Source organism: Juglans regia, chromosome 10 (assembly GCF_001411555.2).
Source record: "Juglans regia cultivar Chandler chromosome 10, Walnut 2.0, whole genome shotgun sequence".
Classification (NCBI taxonomy): domain Eukaryota; kingdom Viridiplantae; phylum Streptophyta; class Magnoliopsida; order Fagales; family Juglandaceae; genus Juglans; species Juglans regia.
In genome coordinates, this window is record NC_049910.1 from 5,218,628 (window position 1) to 5,242,442 (window position 23,815).

General features: G+C 35.7%; 4 protein-coding genes across 11 annotated transcripts; 3 read left to right on the forward strand and 1 right to left on the reverse strand.

Annotated features, from left to right (window-relative positions):
• Positions 1 to 385: 385 nt before the first annotated feature.
• Positions 386 to 4,125, forward strand: LOC108991534 (cyclic nucleotide-gated ion channel 2-like). Its single transcript, XM_018965819.2, has 8 exons — positions 386 to 548; positions 770 to 1,385; positions 1,525 to 1,740; positions 1,874 to 2,187; positions 2,820 to 2,931; positions 3,053 to 3,289; positions 3,359 to 3,445; positions 3,553 to 4,125. Exons 1-8 carry the CDS (start codon positions 511 to 513, stop codon positions 4,039 to 4,041), a joined length of 2,109 nt encoding a protein of 702 aa, XP_018821364.1. The 5' UTR covers positions 386 to 510; the 3' UTR covers positions 4,042 to 4,125.
• A 1,912-nt stretch (positions 4,126 to 6,037) lies between these two features.
• Positions 6,038 to 7,574, forward strand: LOC118349589 (phosphatidylinositol 3,4,5-trisphosphate 3-phosphatase and protein-tyrosine-phosphatase PTEN1-like). The gene is made up of 3 exons (XM_035694797.1): positions 6,038 to 6,148; positions 6,669 to 6,899; positions 7,422 to 7,574. The coding sequence occupies exons 1-3, from the start codon at positions 6,038 to 6,040 to the stop codon at positions 7,572 to 7,574; spliced, it is 495 nt and encodes a 164-aa protein (XP_035550690.1).
• An 857-nt stretch (positions 7,575 to 8,431) lies between these two features.
• On the reverse strand, positions 8,432 to 14,219 carry LOC108991532. Of its 7 annotated transcripts, none has more exons than XM_018965815.2 (5): positions 13,681 to 14,219; positions 13,179 to 13,451; positions 12,546 to 12,791; positions 11,678 to 12,461; positions 8,432 to 10,870 (listed from the first exon to the last, which is right to left on the reverse strand). In XM_018965815.2, the coding sequence occupies exons 3-5, from the start codon at positions 12,777 to 12,779 to the stop codon at positions 8,736 to 8,738; spliced, it is 3,153 nt and encodes a 1,050-aa protein (XP_018821360.1). In that variant the 5' UTR covers positions 12,780 to 12,791; positions 13,179 to 13,451; positions 13,681 to 14,219; the 3' UTR covers positions 8,432 to 8,735. The 7 variants fall into 7 exon arrangements, with proteins under 7 accessions (XP_018821360.1, XP_018821361.1, XP_018821358.1 ...); XM_018965816.2 differs by having other exon boundaries at positions 12,546 to 12,781; positions 13,159 to 13,451; XM_018965813.2 differs by having other exon boundaries at positions 13,159 to 13,451.
• Positions 14,220 to 21,003: 6,784 nt separating this feature from the next.
• LOC108991535 (F-box protein At5g07670-like) lies at positions 21,004 to 23,815 on the forward strand. Of its 2 annotated transcripts, none has more exons than XM_018965820.2 (2): positions 21,004 to 22,575; positions 23,064 to 23,815. In XM_018965820.2, the coding sequence occupies exons 1-2, from the start codon at positions 21,383 to 21,385 to the stop codon at positions 23,332 to 23,334; spliced, it is 1,464 nt and encodes a 487-aa protein (XP_018821365.2). In that variant the 5' UTR covers positions 21,004 to 21,382; the 3' UTR covers positions 23,335 to 23,815. The 2 variants fall into 2 exon arrangements, with proteins under 2 accessions (XP_018821365.2, XP_018821366.2); XM_018965821.2 differs by having other exon boundaries at positions 23,067 to 23,815.

Genomic DNA, 23,815 nt, shown 5'->3' on the forward strand with positions numbered 1-23,815 from the left:
CAAAGTCGTGAAATCAACGTAAAATTGAGCTAATTCTTGCCATATCTCGAAGAACATAAAACTACAAATCGCGAAATTTGATGGCCTCAGTTCCTTGGTTGGCCAGTAGTCCGGTCCGACTCTAGCCAGGCATGATATTATTGTCACTTAGCAGTAATTTGTCCGGTGTGGCATGTTAACTTGACCGGTGCTGGACCCATGCAGCCACACCGGACAAGTTTAGATCGAACCCCACCACCGCTAGCTAGCTACCAGGTTCCTTGAGCGGCTGGCACTCTTCATCCTTACGATTACGAACCCGCGTAGCCCCCCTCTTCATGTGCTACCTGACACTCTCCTCTATTATCATCCTTCCAAACAAACCCAACTCTTCTCTCTTCCTGTCGTCATCTCTCTCTCTCTCTCTTCCTATATAATAGACAAACATTCACAGACACACATACATACTCCCTCTCTATCTCTTGATCTCCACCACCTCCTCTTCTCTCCCATGGTTTCAATCTTCAGACCATGCCTTTCATTCCCAAGTTCCACTTCTCCCTCTCAAGGTCACCCTCTGCTTCTCTTATTGATCATGAGTTGTTATTGTTAATTGTTCTTCTCCTCCTTTATCTTTTCATCATAAAGACTCGGAATACAATTTGTATTGATATTTGTGAATTCATTAATCGAATTGAATTATATATATATTGTAAAATATATTTATATATGAGGATCATTACTTTATCATATTTTCTAAAGTTCGTTCTTCTAATTAACGTGGTTGCAGAATTATGGGACTGTTCATTTCCAAGGATTCCTCTAACGGCAACAGCGAGAGCGACAACAACGAGGATGACAACCCTATCTCCAACTCCGTCGAATGCTACGCCTGCACCCAAGTCGGGGCGCCGGTGTTCCACTCCACCAGCTGTGACCGCGCCCACCAGCCCGAGTGGGAGGCCTCTGCCGGCTCGTACCTAGTCCCCATCCGGAACCGTCCCGACAGTAAGAAATCGACCAAGAGACCGGGGCCGTTGCGGCGAGTGCTGGACCCGCGCACCAAGCGCGTGCAGCGGTGGAACCGGGCGTTCCTGCTTGCGCGTGGCATGTCCCTGGCGGTGGACCCGCTGTTCTTCTATGCGCTGTCTATCGGGAGAGGTGGGGCCCCATGTCTCTACATGGACGGCGGGCTGGCGGGGATGGTGACGGTGCTCCGGACGTGTGTGGACGCGGTGCATCTGTGCCACATCTGGCTCCAGTTCCGGCTGGCGTACGTGTCGAGAGAGTCGCTGGTGGTCGGGTGCGGGAAGCTCGTGTGGGATGCACGTGCGATCGCTTCCCACTACGTGCACTCCATCAAGGGCTTTTGGTTCGACGCTTTCGTTATACTCCCAGTTCCTCAGGTTAGCAATAAACCCTGGTATTGATCATGTTTCCCTTGAAGCACTGTAATTCTCCCCTGCTTTCTCTGTTTTTGTTCTTTCTAAGATAGTTTCTCTCTTTTCTCCCCCTCTCATGTTGCTCTTTTTCTTTGTCTTGCAGGCTGTATTTTGGCTAGTAGTACCGAAATTAATAAGAGAGGAGCAGATGAAAGTTATAATGACAATACTTCTAGTTATTTTCTTGTTCCAATTCCTCCCTAAGGTCTACCACAGCATTTACTTGATGAGAAGAATGCAGAAGGTCACTGGTTACATCTTTGGCACCATTTGGTGGGGTTTTGGCCTCAATCTCATTGCCTACTTCATTGCCTCTCACGTAAGCCTTCTTTAATGAAAAAGGAATCAAATTTTACTATGTTTTCCGCGTGAAGAATGTGTATTAATATAACTTTTCTTTAGAGTCTAGTTTGTCTTTTTGGGTGTATATATAATATATATCATATCAGCAGGTTGCTGGAGGATGCTGGTATGTTCTTGCGATACAACGTGTAGCAGCATGCCTGCGACAAGAGTGTGACAGAAGAAACTGCAATCTCTCGTTGTCTTGCTCAGAGGAGGTTTGTTACCAGTTTCTCTTACGGACAAGCACAGTAGGAAGTCCATGTGCTGGCAACTCAACAGCGATGGTCAGAAAGCCATTGTGCTTAGATGTTCATGGCCCCTTCAATTATGGGATCTACCATTGGGCTCTTCCAGTTATTTCTAGCAATTCTGTGGCTGTTAAGATCCTTTATCCCATTTTTTGGGGCTTAATGACCCTCAGGTAATATTATAAAAGATTCTGCACTTTTTTTTTTCCTTTTACTTTTTATCTTTCACAAAACTCAAAAGGTTTGGTGCGTACGGTAACTCCTCAAAAATATATACTGCTTTTAGGATATATAAATTTTATGTTTTCTTTTTTTGAAAAATGTGAGATTCATGAAAAAAATATTTTTCTACGGGGATGCTATAACTTATCCATTATTTTAAAAAATATTATGTGATGGTTATATATTTTGTAAAATTGTAAATATTATTTATTTTTTAATATCGAATATTACTATATATAATGTGTGTAAGGGTGGACAGTTATTTTAAAAAAGAATAATTAAAAGAAAAATTAAGTCAATCCGGTTAAAAAGTCAAACCGGTTCTGTCTCAATTCATGCTCTGTTCGCCGGTCGTCAGCTTGAGATAAGAATCCCAACTCTTGGGTTTCTGTGATTGGCTATTCATGACATAAGCTCCAGCGTGTGAATGTCCTTCTCGTAGCTGTTCTCTAAAATTGTGTTTTCAAGATCAATTTCATTTTCAATCTAAAAAGTGATAAAACCTAGGTGGAAATTTTCTGCACAAACAGACATTCACTTGATATTCGTTTTGTCTGAGCATCAACTCTTACTACATTTGCAGCACCTTTGGCAATGATCTTGAGCCTACAAGCCAATGGCTAGAAGTAATTTTCTGCATAATCACTGTGCTTAGCGGGCTGATGCTCTTCACTCTGTTAATAGGAAATATCCAGGTGTGTACATAATTAATTTCATTTCTTGGGCATACATACAAACTTTGAGAATTACTTGCATACATGGAATGGTCTAACATGTATAGTCTAACAAAGACCCCCTCCTATTGCTACTGTCAAGGTATTCTTGCATTCGGTCATGGCGAAGAAGAGAAAAATGCAGCTGAGATGCCGAGACATGGAATGGTGGATGAGGCGGAGACAGTTGCCATCTCGTTTGAGACAGAGGGTTCGCCATTACGAACGCCAAAGATGGACAACTATGGGAGGAGAAGATGAGATGGGAATGATCAAAGATCTTCCCCAAGGGCTTCGAAGGGACATTAAGCGCTATCTTTGCTTAGACCTCATAAAGAAGGTATTGAAAATTGTCTCTCTCTTCTATCAAACATATATCTCTTGATGAACTTCTCTTTCTGATCTTTAGGTTCCTCTCTTCCACAACTTGGATGATCTTATTCTTGACAACATCTGCGACAGGGTCAAGCCTCTGGTCTTCTCTAGAGACGAAAAGGTGCATAAAAATCATACACTTCAAATACAACTTAATCAACAGTACCTTATCACAAACTACCATAAATTTAACAAGCTAAAAGGATATTTGATATTTTCATGAAACAGATAATCAGAGAAGGTGATCCCGTGCTAAGGATAATGTTTATCGTTCGTGGACGTGTAAAACGCAGCCAAAACTTGAGCAAAGGCGTGGTTGCCACTAGTACACTCGAGCCCGGAGGCTTTCTGGGCGACGAGCTCCTCTCCTATTGCCTCCGCCGCCCATTTGTAGACCGGCTTCCAGCCTCGTCTGCAACATTTATCTGCATAGAATCTACAGAAGCTTTTGGGCTTGATGCTGTGCATCTGAGATACATCACGGATCACTTTCGATACAAATTTGCCAACGAGAGACTGAAGCGAACAGCAAGATATTACTCGTCAAATTGGCGAACATGGGCTGCTGTTATTATACAGTTAGGTTGGCGCAGGTGCAGGATGAGAAGAAGGGGTCCGGTGATTCCTGCTGCTACTGGAAATGGAAGTAGTGAGCATAGGCTTCTGCAGTATGCTGCAATGTTCATGTCAATAAGACCACACGACCATCTAGAATAAGTTCGTGTTTGCTTTTGAAATTAATCTAGTATCCCTGTATTTAGATCTCACGCTTCACCACTCAATTAACAAATTGATTAGTCATTTGTTATATAATAATTTGATAAATAATCAAATACATAAAATAATAAAATTGCCTAATACCAATTTTGGTTACAAAGGGAAACCCTTTGAAGATCTCTTCAAAAGTAAAATCTTTCCGGATAGTCAAATTCAGAAAAATCAATTTTATTAGGTGAAAATCAATTACAAGTAATTTCTCAATTATAAAACTTTTGTAACTAGACTCTCTTACTTGTCCAAACAAACGACGTTTGTCTTCTAACACAGTAGCAGCCAGAATCTCTGGCGATTTTCAACCTATCAACTTCCTTCCTGGAACTCCAGTGGCTGAACTCAGTCACTTCAACTCCGACTCGGACTATGCACGCACTCAAAGAGAGAAAGGAAAAAACAATAGAAAATCATTCGCAAGAATTCTCATAGTCAAGCGCTTAGATCTATCTCCAATCTCCAAGCTCTAAGAAATAATTGATCAAAGATCACTTCCCTCAGTCGAAATCCTTATTTAAATAATATGCCCAGTATTTGATCTGTAGTAAGACTCTGTTGACGGATTAAGTCTGTTAGAAATTTAATGCACAATAGGACTCTGCTGACGAGAGGACTCTGCTGGAAATGAGTCTGCTGACGCGTCTGTTGACACCTAGCACTAAGTCTTCTCAGTAGATACAGTTTCCATTCAACTGATTAATTCCAGATTTCTTGAACTTTGGATACACACTTTCTCGACTTATTTAAACATTATCTAATAACGATTTAATTTAAATTAAATATTCTTAGATAAAAATAAGATATTTACATTCATCCAACTCAATAATGTACCAAGTTAAACAAATCTCTATCGTCTTAGTCATCTAATCCTAGCCAATCACTTTTACATTTATAGTTTTAATTTTTTTGTTTTTCACCCTTTTTGGGTCCATACAATCCATGACCAGTTAATAAAATTGCGTTGAATGTTAAAAAAATATTGAGTTAGAAATTCCCCATGAGTATAGCTCACAATAAGCTTTTTATGTTGCTAATTTTAAGATTCTGTTTAGATGTAAAAATCATCTCAATTCATCTCAAATTAATTATTAATAGAATCTATTATTTTTTTAACTTTTCATACAAAGTTAAACATATCTTAACCTATTTAGATTCAAACACATTTTAATGGGATCAACAAAATTATTCACAGATCAACTCAAATCATCTGAGATCATCTCAACATCCAAACGCAACCTAAGTCCTTAAGACTTTAATCCATGTTTATTTCCAAGAAAATAATGTTATCAAATCATCTGAAATTTATCACAAAGACGAAAAGGATAAGGCCTCGTTTGGTTACGCAGTTCAAATGAGATGTTTTGTTGAAAGTTGAATAAAATATTATTATAATATAATTTTTTTTTTTAGATTTAAAAATTTTGAATTATTTATTATATTTTACGTGATAGTTTGAAAAAATTGTAATGATTATATGAAATAAGAAGAGATAGTTTGATTTTATGTAAACAAAACCAGCCCTAAAGAAAATTTTTAGTTTCGACCTTCATCTTTTGTGTTTTTCATACACCCGTTTATTTTGAACAAAAAGTAGAGGAGCATTTTATATTCACGTGGTGAGAGTTCCTTTAATTCAAATAATTATTTTTAAATTAAATAGTTTGTAATCCTTTTACATCTACATTTATCACACATGATATATACAATGAATTAAAAACGTTTCACATATGATTAATTAGTGTAATTAATTAGAATTAAAACCTAATCATTTTAATAATAGTGTTTAGCATTTGATTAAGCCACGGGATCTTGCTTTCCAATCAGGGAAGGATTACTTTTAATTTTCTACGAGCAATTTTTCACAATAAATATTTTTCACAAGTCAACCCAGCGCCTTTATGTGGGATGCTGGGAAAGTCTAGTTTCTTTTACTAGAAATGGAATGCCAGATGTGAATTTGCCAGGACCATGTATCAGAGAATTGTGGCGAATCCAACTTCATGACATGATCAACATTGACCGAATCTTCTTTGTGATCTCAGAATTGCAAGAGGTACTCCAGAAACTTGTAATGTTTGCAAGGAAATCTTGATACTCCAAAAACTTCCTTGAGATTTTCTTTTGTTTTCATTAAGTTGAATGCACCATTCATTTACTGCCATTCTTGGTTGATGGTTATCTCAAATGCTAGTCAGTGCTTTTCAACTTTGGGAAAATGCGTTTGACATAATTCACGACCATCTTATTTAATTATGTCATACCTTGGTTTTAAGTTTTTTTCCCTACAACAGTTCTTGATTTTGTTCCTCTAATTTTCCTGCCAGTTCGAACATTTTTTAGTTGAGTTGAGTCTACTCATCGTCTTTTTAATCATCATCCTCTCATTATCTCATGATGTGCAATTAAATGTTTGGAAAACTATTTGATATGTTTCTCTTGTCTACCAATCATTTGATGCCACATTAAGGGATGTTAAGAGGATGATGGTCAAAAGCTTGATGAATAACATATTTCTGTGTAGTTAGCTGCTTTTCTGTATCTGCTCTAAAGAACTTTTTCGCCCTTGTTCACAGAAATCCAATCAGATGTACCGACCATATGTGGAAGTTTCGAGGAATTGCTGCAGACAAATTAAGAAGGGTTATGAAAGAATTTGCAGTCCCCAGTACTATCTCTCTTTCACCAATGGTGATGAAGGGAATAAACCACAGTTGGAAGAACGTGTTGTAGTCCAAATGGACACAGAAAGTCCCATAATCTACCAGAAGACCTGTCTTGATCATTGTTTTGATAAACCTTTACAAGTACGTAATTCATGATTTTTGCATATAGATTTATACATTTTTGTTTATTAACAAGAAAAAATCCAAGTTGGAGATCATCTAGACTCACTAAAATCTTTTGATTGGACAGGTTACTGGAGATGTGCGTGTTATATTCTACCAAAAAAATGTTTGGAGGGCGTCTGTTCTATTGTTGCTTCAATACAGCTTTTATTAGGAATGGTTTGTTACAGGTACTTTTGTTGTCTTCTATAATAAGAAGAGAATGTCAATCTAACCTTAGAACTTCTGGCAACTCCTTTGAATTATAGCATTGCACCAATTTCACTAAATGCTTGCGTGGCTTGTACCAGAACTAGTTTAGGATTTTAGGAATATTCATTATAATAAGTTTACTAGTTTGAGAAATACTCAGACAATGGAATCACTTTAAATTAATTTCTCAGATTCAGAATCGTGTGATATATATCCATTCACCAAAAATCAAATCATTGATTTGTTTGTGCTTAGTCTGGTTATCTTAGGCTTTCTGAATCATTGCAGCTCACTTTGAGGGATCTGGATAAAGTTGGGAAAAATGGAAGATCGATATGTGTCCCTGCTTTCTGCTTGGAGTTGCTATTTGGTCCTGCTAATGCAAAGCAGCCATTAAGGATTCCATCTGAAGATGATGCTGAATTTGATAACTTGTTCTGAAATCTTAGCACATGTTTTGCATGAAGAGATTACATTGAGTCATTTGTCATTTAAACATATATTTTTTCTTGTAAGATCTTCTCACACGATGTGCCATTTTTACAAGTACATCCAGTCTTACATACAACAGTACTATAGACCACCCTATTCGCCTTGCCGTCTAATTTTTCATTGGCAGGAGGCAGTGGGAATAAGAGGAATTTTTTGTAATTCGGTATAAGAGAGCATATTGCAGAAAATGAGATTGATCTGATTCCTGCATGTCTTGTTATATATTATGTTTGATTTATTAGCAGTTGATTCTTTTGATGCAATTCATTAGTTTAAAGAGACTCCAATTATAATATTGATTAATCCTCTTGAGATATAAAAACCAATGGGATTTGAACATTATTATCATATCCCACCAACAGGTCAATAGTAAAAGATGCTGTTCGAGGATCAGGGGCTCCATGAAAGCAAAAATATAGAATATAGTGGTGTTGATGTTGGCCCGAGGAGCGGGGGGTGGCGGTGATGGCGGTGGCCAAAAAACAGGTGTGAGAGGACGCATGACTTGTGAGAATTTGAGTATATATGGCATCCATGGTCCCTGAAGCATGTAAACCTTGTTTTTAAGTGCAAAAATAACATCAAAGTACATCTTCTGTGGAATATTGGAGGCATAAAAACGGGGGACGGGCTATGTTTCACAATGGAAAAAACGTTACTACTTTTCATTCATCTTGTCTGTCATTCTCAGTCGCATCAACTTATGCAATGCGTTTAAGAAGTTTCATGAAGTTAAATAAAATCATTTTAACATGTCATCAATTGGTGTCAAGATAACAAAATCTAGATAAAAATAACATTCCTCGTGAAAAAGAAAAATCATATATAAGATCAGTTCTAAAAACTGTGAGTTTGGGGAGACAACCACAATCTTTCACAATACTTTCATCTATGATACAAAGCTCAGCTAAATCGAATTTCGTTTAGCAGTATCAGTCCATGCAAATCATTCATAAGGAATCATGCAAGTCCACTCACATTATGGAAAGTTAGAACTGAGAAGACATGTAAGATACAAAATCCCCATGGCTTAGAAAAGCGGGCAGAAAAAGCTCCTACTACAGTTGCCCCGATCTATCTTCAGAAAAATCACCTGGGCTCTCTCTCTACTTATTTTGGAGGAAGAGGAGGACTATTAATCAGACATCTCTGCCGTGGGGGACGCCTTGTCCTCTTTCCCCATCCCGCCAGGCTTCTTTCCTCAAATCCCGGCTCTGTACAACTAGGTTGCTGAACCTGGGGCAGGCATGCTGAAGTTTCAATAGAAGAGGGATGTGGAACTCCTGAACGCCTCCTTCCCCTTCCACTACTACTCTTACTGGGATTTCTGTGTGCTAAACATGACTGCCAAGTGCCACCAGTTGCCTTAATCAACCCTTCAATTGTCTGAAGATCCTCGGTCATCTCATTCCTCGAAAGAGATGTAAGACTAGGAAGTATATCTCTTTGGAAGTCTTTTCGCTGCCTCCCTCTCCTTGTTTGACCTCTCCTAGGCCTTCTTGGCAATGTATTTTCATCTTTTGGGTTTTCCAAAATCTGAGGCTTATAACAGTAGTCCTTTACCTTGCTTTCTGTCAAATTTAATGTCATTAACTCGAAGTAATCTACCCCATCAGGAATAAGCTCCTCTCGAAAGGATTTGTCCTTCAACATTGAAACTTCTACAACCTCATTCTCAATATCACCCTTATATGAAGAGATTATATCTGCAAGCCTATAAAGGGAATCAGCGAGTGAAGCTTCTGACTGGGGACGAGTGGCATGTTCTTGAAGATTCTCCGCAGCGTGGCCTGGAAGACCACACACATGAGATGACGAGATGGCAACTAAAGTGTCTGCTGCCACCATGACCTCACGAGTCACCCTGGATTCATCGTGTAATGAGTCAAAAGGTTCTCTAGTTATGCTTTCTGCAGATCCTTCCACAGGCGCAGAACCTATTTCTTTCTCAATGCCAATGCGTGCCTCCAAATCTATCTTAGTTGCAATTGGAGAAGAGGGTGTAGATGGAACGTCTTCATCAGTTACACAAATATTCAAGTCAATCTTATGTCTTAAAGCAGCATTCTGGTTAACCCATCCCTCTGGTACAATTCGATCTTCAACTTTACATGGCACTTCAGATTTGGGTGACATGGGATCATGAGCCAGATCAGTTGTAACTAATCCAGCTTTTACAGGGTTTCCATGATCAATGCCAGAAGCAACAGGACCATGTTGTGAGGAGGCGTTATGATAAGGAAGGTCCTTCGGTACATGAGGCTTGTCCATAATGGGAAACCCAAGAATCCTTGCATTGCTTGAGTAGTCACCTATTTCAATTTTCCCATGCTCACCATCATCAGCACGAGTTGCTGGCAAGGAGTCCTGAACAAAACTCTGAGACGGACCCTCTCTCATTTGAGTTTTGTTGACAACCTGCAGAGAATGGTTTTGCCAAGAACTCAAATTCGTCTGATCAGAGCCTCCCCCTTCTCTCGAATATTTGCCATTAGAATTTGGTATTGGTCTTGGCCAAGAGCACGCTCCCTGTGAATTCTCCCTGTTCTTTAGCCAATCAACTGACACGTGACTTTTTTGACAATTTAATGGATTATTTAGAGAGACTGCATCCATCTTAATTTCTTTTGCAGAGTTCACATCCATGATACAGCCCGAACCCTTAGGGTATTCTTGAGGTTCATGTTGCTGAAATTGTTCAAAACTAAAATGACGGTCACTGATATCATTCAGAAAGCCAAAGCGAACTGATGGGAGGTGGCCTTGTGATTCCTTGGACTCTGACTGGGAACCAAGGTGGACATCACTTTGGTGGGATACTTCAGCTCTTGAATCTGGAATTGATCTTGAATAATTATCTTTCAGCAACTCCCCAATTACCTTAGGACTCGACTGAGAAGAGGTATTTCCATGAGTTGATACTAAGAATTGCCTCAAGCTGCCTGGAGGTTTTGTCCCAGCTGAAATAGGAAATGACTCAGAGTTGGACACATCAGATTTAGGAACTAGTGGCGTCCCCAGACCAAGTGGATGTGAAGCCACAACAGATGCATCATTATTTATGTCAGCAATTTCTACACCAAAAATTGTCCTCTTTATATGTTGCTGAATCTTATGCTGATCAGAAAGAAAACACGGTGCAGGGTCATGAGCTTTCGGACTTTCAACTTGTGATGATTCACAAACCTTGGGAAAATCTTCAGGTCGAAAAACTCCACAGAAAGAACTTCTGCTCCTAGTTTTACCTGAAATGGGAGACATATATACCATTAGTCCAAATTCAATAATCCTGGAACATGACGTGCTCCTTTAGTTAAGGAAAAACCCATGCATCCAATATTTTCAATCAAATTGACAATGAACATGACATGCATTTGAACATAATTTCCTGTCAAAGAACATTTAGCTGTCATTAAATCAACTTGCTCAATAAGATAAACCATTCAACTTAAAGTTCTCTTTTATATATTTAATGACTTTCCCCGCGGCTGGAGACTTAAAAGAGCATGACAATTTGAAATTAACTTTTCCACATTATTACTATCGTAAAGACATAAGCATGCAAGTTGTGAAGATTTATCTTCTAACCAGATATATTAATTTTGAAGCACCTTCCTAAAATACAAATGAATATGGGCAAAAAACCCTTTGCTCTCTCTTGGAAAAATAATGATCATTTTTCAGTAGATTTTTGTGTATCTCAGTTTTCTGAGTGTCCCTTTGCCTTATTATTCAGAGTTCCCTTTCATTCAACAAAAATAATTAAAAACTCAGAGTCCCCTTTCTTCTGTTGTTCTATCCAATATAAGTGGGTTTTTTTTTTTTTTTTGTCTGTTTGGTTATTGACGTGGAGAACCTGTTAGTTCCTTTTGTTTTCAGTTGAAAAGAATAAAATTGGGTATTATAAGAAGTATTCACTAATTCGAAAAAGAATTAAGAAGCTTCTAAATAAGGTGAAATATACTTTAAAAGTCAAATATATGCATATATTTGTACTAGTTTAAAACATCATAGCAAATTCCAAATAACATTAGTATATAATAAGCCCTTACCAGCTTCAAAAGGATAAGATAACCAATCTTGTTGCCGAGTTTCATTCTCAAAACGCAGATTGCTAACTGCTTCATCCCTTTTATTATGCATATTTTGTGAAAATTCCTTTCCCAACAATTTGAAGCTTGAATATGCACTTGCAGATAAATTCAGTCTCTGCATCTCGTCTTTGGGGTGGTAATTATTGTCAATAATGGCCGAAGCAGATGCTTCCTCCGCCTGGATGGTTTCATTTGGATCCATTGGAGAAGTTTTCCTCAAATGCAAAGTGGAACCCAAAGCATCAGCATTATTCCCAAGGCAAATAGATAACTTTTCATCCCTCTTAAAAGCAATATCATCAGTCCTGCTAGGAGGATAACTATGCACGCCTGAGACTTCAGAAAATCCTCGCTGTTCCACATCTTTGTTGATGAATTCATCAGTTGGAATTTCAAGGTCAAAAAATCTTCTCTGAAGCTGGCTGGATTTTGGTTCCAGAGATTCACAGTCCTTCCACCTTGCTGCACTTTGGGTATGACCACAATTGGATTGCATGATCATCCCCTTCACAGAATTAAAATGAGTTTGGATGCTATCCACATCTGACGCAGACGGTATACCATAACTAGAATCCATCAAGGATAAGGTGGGCATTTGCCACCTCTTTTTGTCATCTTCTGATGGAAAAACATTTGATGATTGCGACTTCCAAGCTGATATCAGATGTTTGTGTGGTTCATTGCCTCTGATATTCTTCATCAAGTCCCTTTGTAGTTTGTAAAGACGATGGAGTTCATGGAGCTGGATGACAGAGCATCAAATTACTGAAAAAGCATCGAAGTCAAGCTTCATAGCATAAAATAAAAAGGTTTGATAAAGGCATACCTGATTTCTGAATATGGTTTCATGCTTCAATATAGTTTGTCTAAGTAATTCCTTCTCATATTCCTCATATCCATCCATGTCTGGTCTGGTCAAGAATATGTCCTGGTACCGTCCACTTCTCATTGTTTTCTGTTCCTGATGTAGAAGCCAGGCCCCTTTGCCAGCATTGTTGTTTAGACCCCTCAAGGGATAATATCCTTGCAGATACATCTTAGACTGCACTTCAGTTCCCATTTCTGCAATCAACTAAATAAATGGCACTGATCAATTTACAAGCAGAAGAAAATACTTTAGTACCAATTCAACTACAAGCAATGGAACCAAATACACAGTATTCCAATACAATTAATAAGAATGCCTTATACAATATTGGCACCGACCCAAAGTTTGGGCACGCACTTGAAACAAAATGCTGGAATTTATTCATCTGAATACAGTAACTCTTCAATTCACGTAATTGTACAACTTCAATCAAAGGTCCTATGACTGTCTCTCTCCCACAAATAGAAAAACATCAATTATCTCAAGCTTAATGTTGTTCTGAACTATCGTTTTACATTTAATAAGATTGCATAGCATTTAGAGAGAACAAAATGCACCCGCTAAGAAGAACCTGGTGTCCAAAAAACGAACTTGAGCAAACTAGCACCAGCAGAAAGCGCTCAGTTCATGGAGAAATCCCTAACAACAAACTGCTATTTTTGCTTGACTGATAACTTGATTCGTAAAAATCCTGAAATGCTCCAATTCAAATGCTATCAGAAAACACAATGTGAATCATCCAAATCCTTCAAATCAAATTCCGTGGGAAAAGTGTAATTCCCAGTCAGAAAATAGTATAGACCCCATTAGAGTTGTCAATAACAGCAAGTCTGAGTAATATGGGTAATGTGGAAAATGGATAGCCTGCAGAGAGGGAAGAAAAAGTGGATAAACATCGATTACTCATATCAATGTCGACTGTTTAACCCCAAAAGGAAAAAAATGATAACTTAGAACCAAAGAGGGGAGGGGTCATCCACAGAATTAAAATACAACAAATTCCAGAGTCGAGAATTTTCAAACCGAGCAGTAACAAATTATCATAATCAAATATCCAAACGTAAAAATTGAAAATAAGAAGAATAACTTGTACCCATATCCACTTCTACCCCTTCTCAAAGATTGCTCATAATTCTCCAAATTCGGGACAAGCCCCACACAAAGAACCAGCTCCGTGATTCTTCATAGCCACAGTACAAAATAAAAGGTACCCACAAAGCAGAATAACCCAGAAAGCTCGTAAACGTACAAAAAAAAGGTAACTACTAAGCCAAAATACAATCTGGGTCTCTCTGTACAGATATCGAAGACATTGAAGGAGCTTAGATCATCCCCAGACAAAAGAATATACAGGAATTCAGATCTACCGAGCCAAAATCTGATAAGGAAACATAGAGATCCCACATCCCAGATAGGAGGTCTTCTCTACATAAAAGCCACAACACCTCCCAGCACCTCTTCTACAACAAGAAGAACAAGAAGAAAAAGCAGAGTAACTTCTAAATTTGTCAACTTGCGGTCTGCCATTATTCTATGTGCTTTGCTTCACCTAATGGCTTAGGTGCAATCATTTCTTTTACATTTAAAATATTACATTTCTTTTTCTGGGTTTTCAGGATGTGAAAGACTTGGGTTTTTTTTTTTTTTTTTTCTTATAGTATTATTAATTTCCTTTTTCCACACTTTTCTAGATTCTCTCCACTTCCATGCTTTTTGGGCACAACATATTTGTATTGGGAAAGTACTTCAGAAAATGTTGGCACCTGGCTTTCCTGACGCAACGACCTAACAGTTTCCGAAAGTGGCTGACCCTAATTGATTGGATTTTCTTAGTCAGTGTTGCAGCCACGCGCGTGTGCCCACCATAGTACCGCAGATCCGCAGCTGACGACGACACCTTTGTTGCGTCAAGTTTTGCCTTGAGAGGCTGCCGGGGATGGCCTTCCACCTGCTTTGGACACGCGTGGTATCTGATTTTCCTTTAAAAAAAAAAACAAAAACTAGAGTGCAAGGGTTGTCGTGGATTAGACAAAGGAAAATCATTTTTACTTTGCTTGTCGTCGGATTAATGCTAGCCATAAATTCTAAATACATAATTTTTGAGTAATTGTTTTTATAAAAAAAGTGAACTTTATAACAAAATAAAGCTTTTTATATTTTTTTTATAGTGAAAATAAATCTAGATTTTTTCGCAATGTGCTCTATTCATTAAAAATCTATATATCTTAAAATTAAATTAAATCTAACATTACTTTTTATTAGTATTTAATTATAATTATAAAAATAAATAAATTATCATGTAATTTTTTTTATACTTTTTCCTATTTGATGCTTTCTTAAATATTATTTAAAAAACAACTTATTGTAAATCTTTAAAAACTATAAATAACTTTTCATGTTATTATTAATTGACGTAACAGATTTTCATATTAAGTAAATAAATAAATAAAGTTTGTCTTTGATTTTACATTTTGCTATACAATTTGCATTGACCCCAAAATTGCACATTATCCTCGAGATGGGTTTACTGGACAAATATTATGGGTAAATATTAATTTAAATTATATTTATAAGCAGGTGCATAAAGTATATCATCCATATTATTTACACAACAATACTTAATTTGTAAGATAAATTTAAAATTTAAATCTCTTGTAAATTAAGTTTTATCATGTCAACGACAAATAACGTATATTTTATATAGTAACTTGTACATAGAACAAGTCTAATTAAATTAGATAACTCAAAGATATAGCAAGAAAGAACATAGTTTGAGCCCTCTCTCTCTCTCTCTCTCTCTCTCTCTCTCTCAAAGGTTTGTTGTATGGTTTTGAAGTGATCCAAACGTAAGGCTGAAAATGATCTTTGTATGATATTTTGTTCATATATAATTGTTGAAACGGTAGAATAAAAAATATGCAGCTAGCTGTGTGAGAAAAGGCAGCCAACTTCAGTGTTGTGTGTCCTACTCTTGCTTGTCTCCTAATACTGCCTCGGTCTTCCCTTTTTGCTTTGGGTAAGAGCCCTTATTTTCACCCATAAAGACACCACAACAAAGGCAAAAACAAGGGAACATTACATTAAAATTTTCAGAACAGAGATTCCAACTTGAACATCTAAAAATATAACCGAGATAAATACGTAAAGTGAATCTTTCAACATTTATTGATTATTTAGTTTTGTTTGAAATATTTGTGTTAGTCTATTTTATGCATCTATGTCTTTTTCAGTACTTAAATCTCTTAAGTTCAGACAATAATTTAAAGAATATTTCTACTGAAATCATCAAGCGAAACTTAAGATTTCATCTCTGTACTTGCTATATTGTCACAAAATAGACAATCAAAAAATAAATAAAAATAAAAATCTGTTAGCATTGCAAGGCATCATGTACGTACAATCAAAGAAAAGATAAATGTATAATGAGAAAATATACTTACAACCGTAAATTGCGTAACCGTCGCGTAATCGCTTTAAAAAAAATAAATAAAATATGGGATCCATATGAAAAAAAATTAATTTTTTAATAGTAGACTCCACTCTTTTTCAAAACGATTACGCGACAGTTACGCACTTCACGGTTGTACGTAGAATTACTAATGTATAATATACTCAACCATCATAACGCTTTTGTCCCAAATTTGGAAAAAAAAAAACATGGATATCTCTTTCATGATAATGTCCATAAGAGTGACCCATGACAATCCAAGATTAAGAATACGGATATGTATGTATATATATTCCTAATAGAGAAAGTAATTTGGTTTGTTTATTTTTGCAGATGAAATAATATGAGATTAAAATTAAAAATTGAATAAAATATTATTAAAATATATTTTTTTAATATTATTTTTATTTTAAAATTTGAAAAGATTGAAATGTTTAGTTTATTTTGTATGAAAATTTGAAAAAGTTATAATAATTATATGAGATGAGTTGATATAAATTGTGAAAACAAATGAGACCTAAAATATCATAAACTTACTAACAGTGAAGTAGCATGATATATTCATAAACTTACTAATAACTTGTGTGCTGATATCAACTTATGTGATATAAACATTCATCTTGGACTACTCAAACTAAGATATCATCAGTTGTAATCTGGTTTTATATTTGAAAAGAAAGATGTTAAATGTATTTAAAAAAAATTTATAAAAAATTTACTTCTTCACATATCAGTTATTGATACGTTAAAAATCATAAAATTCAAAATTTAAAATTTGAATTTAAAAAAAAAAACTAACAAAATAAGTTTTATAAGTAAAAATATAAGTACACGTAGCACTACTCATTTAAAAAATAGGAAAATGATATACATGCAATTTTTTTTACCGCTTCTTATACAATTATGTTTTAAATAAGAGATATTTTGATAAAATAACACCATTTGATAAAAATATTCTCATTTTAAAACATAATTATATAAAGAATTGTTAGAATGATTATATGTGTACCATTACTTTTTGAAATATGGATCATGATATTTATAAATTGGGCATGCAAACACATCATTTATAATAAAAATTATTATTATTCTAATTTAAAAAATAAAGCAACATATTTAATGTGTCAATAATAAATGAAAATTGATATTTATAGTATTATTTTTTAATGGATATTTGTAGTATTAAGATGTATAAATCTTGTAATTTTTTTTTTAAATAAATAAATTTGAAATACATATTAAAAAATTATTTTTTAATAATAAATCTCACATTTTTTTTTCTTAAAATGAATATGTTGAAGTTCCACACCCTCAAATTGTAACTCGCATTAATCGTAATAAATATTTTTTAAAAATAATTTTTTTAAAAAAATATTTAGGAGGAGATTTGCGTCAATCGTGATTGAATGAACGATCTTCGTCAACTTTAGATTGTCTGAGCAACTTTAAGAAAGGTAGAGCAGAAGAAGCATGCATGCTGAAAGGAAAACCTTATCGCACTACCTAAAAAGGGGAGAAATTTTTTGACTTTTGATGCACAAAAAGACGTCCCAACCTCCCACTTTGTAAGACTTTCAGATCAGTTACCCACCAGGACTTCATAACATCCTAGTCCAAATAAAAAATCTATATTATCTCTTATTATTTATATAATCTTTATATATTATATATATATATATTTATTCTTTTTTTATTTGATTAAATATTAAATATATAAATAATAAATAGAAAAATTAAATTAATTTAAAAAAAATAAACTCAAAAATTTTTTTTTTAATTTCAAAAAAATATAATATATAAAAATTGAAAAGATAGTGTAACATTACTCAAGTCCTAAAGGCTGAAACCAAACAGAATAAAGCATTATGGGACCTGAAGTTTACTTGCAATTAGGGCATTAATTAAACATAGATGATATTTACAATTTTAAAATATATAAATTTTACGTATTTTATTATAAATAATAGATAAATTTAGAATCTACATTAAAAAATTATTTTATTTGTGAACGTCGTATTTGGTAGGCCTTTAGACCAGATTCCAACAACTCATATTTTCCAAATTGGGCCTGCGAAAATAGAGAAGAAAGTAGCTAAGAGAGGGCAGTCTTGGAGTTGGAGAGTCTCTAATGCCGAAATCAGTAAAGTCTCTTGAAAGTTTATAAATAAGTGAGAGAGTCTATGGATTAGAGAGAATTTCTCGTACCTGATAGTTGTTATTTATACAGGAAGTTTGGAGGGATAGATCGTGTTTATCCCCGTGGAGTCTATGTCATCTGTACTATTCATTTTGTCAGAATCTTTTAATGCGACGTGCTTCTATGACGTCGTCATTAATATATCATGTAGCTCGGATAGTGATATTATTAATGCGGCATGACTCACTATTCCGTTGGTGGTAAGTTGATGTCCTATGTCAAAGGATCAAGAGTTATCCATCTTCCTCGTTCTGCCATGTACAATTTTCCATGAGCGGAGCGTGGCAGAGCAATGTCAGACATGTCTATCCCATCAGCTATCATTATTTATTTTTCCTTATAGATGACTTACCTCATGGGCAAGTTTTGGGCCCTGGGCAGGGTATCAAGCCGAAGCCTAGTGGGCTCGTGAAAGTGGGAGAAAATTCCCTTACATTGTTATTCATAGTACTTGCTAACTTAGTTACCCAATGGAAGGGAAGGAGCCTAAATCAAGGGAAGTTAGCAGTGCAAAGAGATTAGATTCTCGGATGAGACTAAGGGAGCATGCAAGATTTGCACACCTTACAAATATATCTAACATTACTCTTGATTAAACTATGGATGACTATAAACCGTACATAATAATAATTTTATCTAATAATAGTAACTAATCATGTGATACATTTTAAGTGATTATTTTTTTACCATTACTACTTTATACAACACGGTTTCCCGAAGTGTTTGCAATAATTCAACACAAAAAGCTATTCATACAATTTGAAAAAACAAAGGGGCACTACTACTCAGTCTCATCATTTTTGCCATCTCAAAGTTACCACTAGTTCAAGTTTATTTTTTGTATGATGGGCTAACTAGCATTATTAAAAAAAACAAATAAATTTTAAGTTTCCAATGAAGGCCAATTAAGAAGTGTGATGCCCAACAACAAATTCCAACACCAAGCTTTTTTCTTTTGTCTTTAGATCCAAAAATTTTTGAGCGCATTGTAGTTTGTAAGCTAGTGAGCTTCATGCATGCATGATCATCATTTTACAAAAGTTTCTTGGTGGTGAAATTCTAGCATATAAATTTTAGATAAATTCAATTTAATAATTAAAAAATACTTCTTATTAACTTAATCCTTTATAACATGATGAGAGAATAATGATAATAAAATAATAAATAATATATTTATATATTTTATAACTTAGGATTTTTTATTTTTTATTTTTTTTTGTGATTGTGTGAATTGTTTAGAGAAATGATATTATATTGTCCTAATTATACCGCTCATTTTATTTTATTGATGTAGTATTACTATATACTGTCACGTGATTTATTAAAAAAAACACACAAATAGAAGATTTTAAGATTTTTCTTTTTATATTTTCAGGTGACCAATTTATTTTAAATATATATTTTTTATTATTTTATATCACATCAATAGAGAGCTATATAACTGGAGTTAATTCTCAATTGTTTATCATTCATTGCATCAACAATAACAATGGTACTCTCTGTCCCCACCTGTAAGGGAATTTAAATTTGAATCACGTAACGGCTCTCTAACGGTCATTTTGATGGGACCCCGGTGAACAACATATTAAAGAAACAATGTTGCACGCGTGCATTACGGATAGCCCACACGACCAATACGGGGCAATATCAATGGGTGAGTGGGGTTTTTTATTTTTATTTTTTTGGATCATTAACGGTAATATCAATAATAAAAGTGAAATGGGAGAAAATCTCAACAAAATGAAAAATGAAACACAATAGGACAGTAATCCTACATAACCTTCTCAACATCTACATATCATATTTTTCAAAATTTTATTTTGAGTTTATTCTTTTTAAATTAATTCAATTCTTCTATTCATTATTCAAATATTAAATATTTGATAAAAAAAATGATAATTTTTTTTTAAAATAATATGATGTATAGAAGTTATGTGAATAGATTTTTTCTTATTCTTGGTGGGTATTGAAATCGGTAATATGTGAATTTGGTAATATGCATGTGATCTTTTAAAATAAGGATATTTATATAAAGTGATGTTATTTTTATAAAAATACTCCTTATTTAAAACATAATTATAGTAAAAGTTGTAAAAATTGTAATATGTCTATCATTTTTCATGGAAATAATTCTTACCTAATACGTTGATCTATGTTGGTCTTAAAGATTATGTATGAACCAGATGATGATAAAAATACAAACTTTTCATGCATTTACTAGTGATTTTTATTGAAAAGTGTTATTTTTTTTTAATTTTATCCACATAATTATACATGATGATGTGACAATTATTGAAATAGTAAAAATTTTAAAATTTATAATTTAAATTAAAAAAATGATAAAATTGAACAGATACTCAATATATATAATAATATTGTGCCTAAAATTATATGTATATATAACACTATTTGTACTAAATAGCTTAAATAATCTTGTTTCACTCATGTAATACATGAAAAACAAAAAAGCCTTATAAAATAAAGATCAAGGAGTGGCGTAATATTTATTAATTTACAAAAATATAATTTAAAATTAAAAAAAAAAAAAAACATGATCTAACTTATTATACAATACAATATCAGTTTATAAACTTTTATAAAATGCGTTGATAAATAAAGCATTTCCCCTCGATAAAATGCATAATGCAAATCCGACCTGTCTTTTGAAAACACCGACACGGTGCCGTGCAAACGAATAACCTCCAAAATTCAAATTCAGAGATAATAAAAACTAAAAAACACGAAAACAAAAAGAAAGAAAGTGAGAATGATTGGGAGAGAAGAATTCAAATCCCATAGCATTCCATTAAACGTCTTCGCAAGAGACAGAGAGAGAACTTCGAACTGCGGAAAATCCTTTGTTAGAACTTAGAAGAAACGAATTTCCCGAGAGAGAGGAGAAAATCAAGAGTGAGAAATCTTCGTCTGTAAAAGGAAACACGAGAGATAAAGAGAGAGAGATTCGGAAGCAGAGAACAGAAGCAAGTCTAGAAAGAAAGAGAGTGTGTAAGATAATTGTTGCTGTGAGAAGGTTTTTAAGAGAGAGAGACAGAGAGAGAGAGAGAGAGAGAGAGTTGGGGGATGTAGATTTAGAAGCACAGGAGGTCCATAGAGAGACGGAGAAACAGAGTTCAAAATCTGAAAGGAACTATGCCGTTCTCGGCGGAAATACCTGAAGTCCCTAGCCCGCCAACTGTGAAGAAGAGGTTCCCAAGCTGGTCGAAACTCTGGGTCAAGAACGCCAAGAAGCCTCTCAAGCATGTGGTCTTGACCATGCAGCTCCAGTCTCTTTCTTCCCCCGCCATTAAGTCACCCAAAATCCCCAAGACCCTAACCCCCACTTTGCCCAATTCCGACCCTACTCTCTCCCTACCCGACCCCCTTCTCCTTAAAATCCTCTCCAAACTCCCTGATTCCCAGCGTAACTCCAACTCCCTCGTTTGCAAGCGCTGGCTTAACCTCCAAGGTCGACTTTTCCGCTCCGTGAAGCTCTTAGATTGGCAGTTTCTCGAGTCGGGTCGGTTGGTGTTTCGGTTCCCGAATCTTACTCGTGTGGATTTGGTTCCTGGGTGTTTGGTTACACCCCAAAATTCCGGGATTTTGCTGAGCCACAGAGTTGTTTCTGTGCAAGTCGAATCCTGGTTTTCAAAGAAATGGAAGTTATGTGAAGACTGTTTGTTGCCTGCAAAGCTTATTGATAGGGGGCTAAAACTGTTGGCGAGTAGTTGTCCCAATTTGCGCAAGCTTTCGGTGATTGGCATAAGTGAATTGGGGCTGTTGAATGTAGCTGAGGAGTGCTCGACGCTCCAAGAGTTGGAGTTGCATAAGTGTAATGACGATGTGTTGCGCGGTATTGCGGCGTGCACGAATTTGCAAGTGTTGAGGTTGGTCGGCAAAGTGGATGGGTTTTATAGTTCCGTGGTTTCGGATATTGGGTTAACGATAATGGCACAAGGGTGTAAGAGGTTGGTGAAGCTCGAGCTTCATGGGTGTGAGGGGAGTTTTGATGGAATTAAGGCGATCGGGCAGTCTTGCCAAATGTTGGAAGAATTGACTATTTGTGATCATAGGATGGATAGTGGATGGTTGGCGGGGCTTTCGTACTGTGAGAATTTGAAGACTTTGAGGTTTCAGTCGTGTAAAGGGATTGATCCGAGTCCGGGGCCAGACGATTACTTGGTTTGTTGCCCGGCTCTCGAACGGTTACATTTACAGAAGTGCCAGTTACGGGATAAGAAAAGCCTGCGAGCTCTTTTTATGGTGTGTGGGGCTGTCAGGGAGATGGTTTTTCAAGACTGTTGGGGCTTGGATAATGACATGTTCAGCTTGGCTAGTACTTGCAGGTAATCGTTCTTTTACTCTGGCAAATGAATTCATCGCATTTTCTACTTGTGTATGATTGATAACTCGATATACATGAATCAGACTGAAATTCTTAGCATTCATTTGTGTATTAATACTTAATCTTTGTGTGTGGTTGTCAGTTGATATACATGAATCAGGTTGAAATGTTCCCTAATGGGATCCATGTGTTTTACTTTTATGCATATTGCATACCATGCTGATCACACTAGGCAATGATGATAGGTGGGTTAATGCTACCAACTTACGGCTATGGGCTCAACTGGAAATAGGAATAATTATGTTTATAATTTCATCTATCGAATAATGTTTCTTTCAATATGTTTTAGTTATGTAGAGAATGATTATGGTATAGCTGCTCGACAGCCCAAATTTTATTCTGATGACTTCAAAGATACCATATTTAGGATTTGAATATGTGCATGGAAATTTTCTTTGATAAGAAGATTGATGGATCTTGCTTTTCTAGCAGGAGGGTAGAGTTGCTATCTTTAGAAGGATGCTCATTGCTAACTACCGATGGTCTGGCCACTGTAGTTCTTTCCTGGAAGGAGCTACAAAGTCTTAGAGTTGTCTCCTGTAAGAATATAAAGGATAGTGAAATCTCCCCTTCACTCTCAACCTTGTTTTCTGTTTTTAAAGAGTTTAAATGGAGGCCAGATACGAAGTCTCTTCTTCCATCGAGTCTTGCGGGCATTGGCATGGGAAAGAAAGGTGGTAAATTTTTTAAGAGGATGTGAGACATGAAGTTGATAACAAGAACCTGCAGCTTAATCCTACACGGATGATTCAGACAAACATCCCTGAAAAGAGTTGTGAAGGCTGTACTGTTCTGTTGTCCTTAATTTAAATTTGAACTGTTAAAATAGATATAGATGTGAACAAGGGAAGGTGGTAGGCATTGTACATTCTGCCTGCCCCACTTTCTCGGCCGGGTTCCCCCCATCTTCAACTGCAACTTTTAATCTCCCAAGGTCAAATTATCACGTCCACGTTTTGTAACATCGTCAAGTATCTATGTTATAAAAGTACTTCTGCGTGCAAGATAGTGTAAACGATTACACTTTCTTATAAATCAAATCTTATCATCTCAACTGTGTGGAGACCGTCTTGCTCTTCACACCGATTTGTAAAAGTAGTTTTAGATGGCTTGTAAGCATGCATGCGAGACATATACTCTGCAACAATTATATGAACATAGCTGAGGATTGGTTCTTGGAT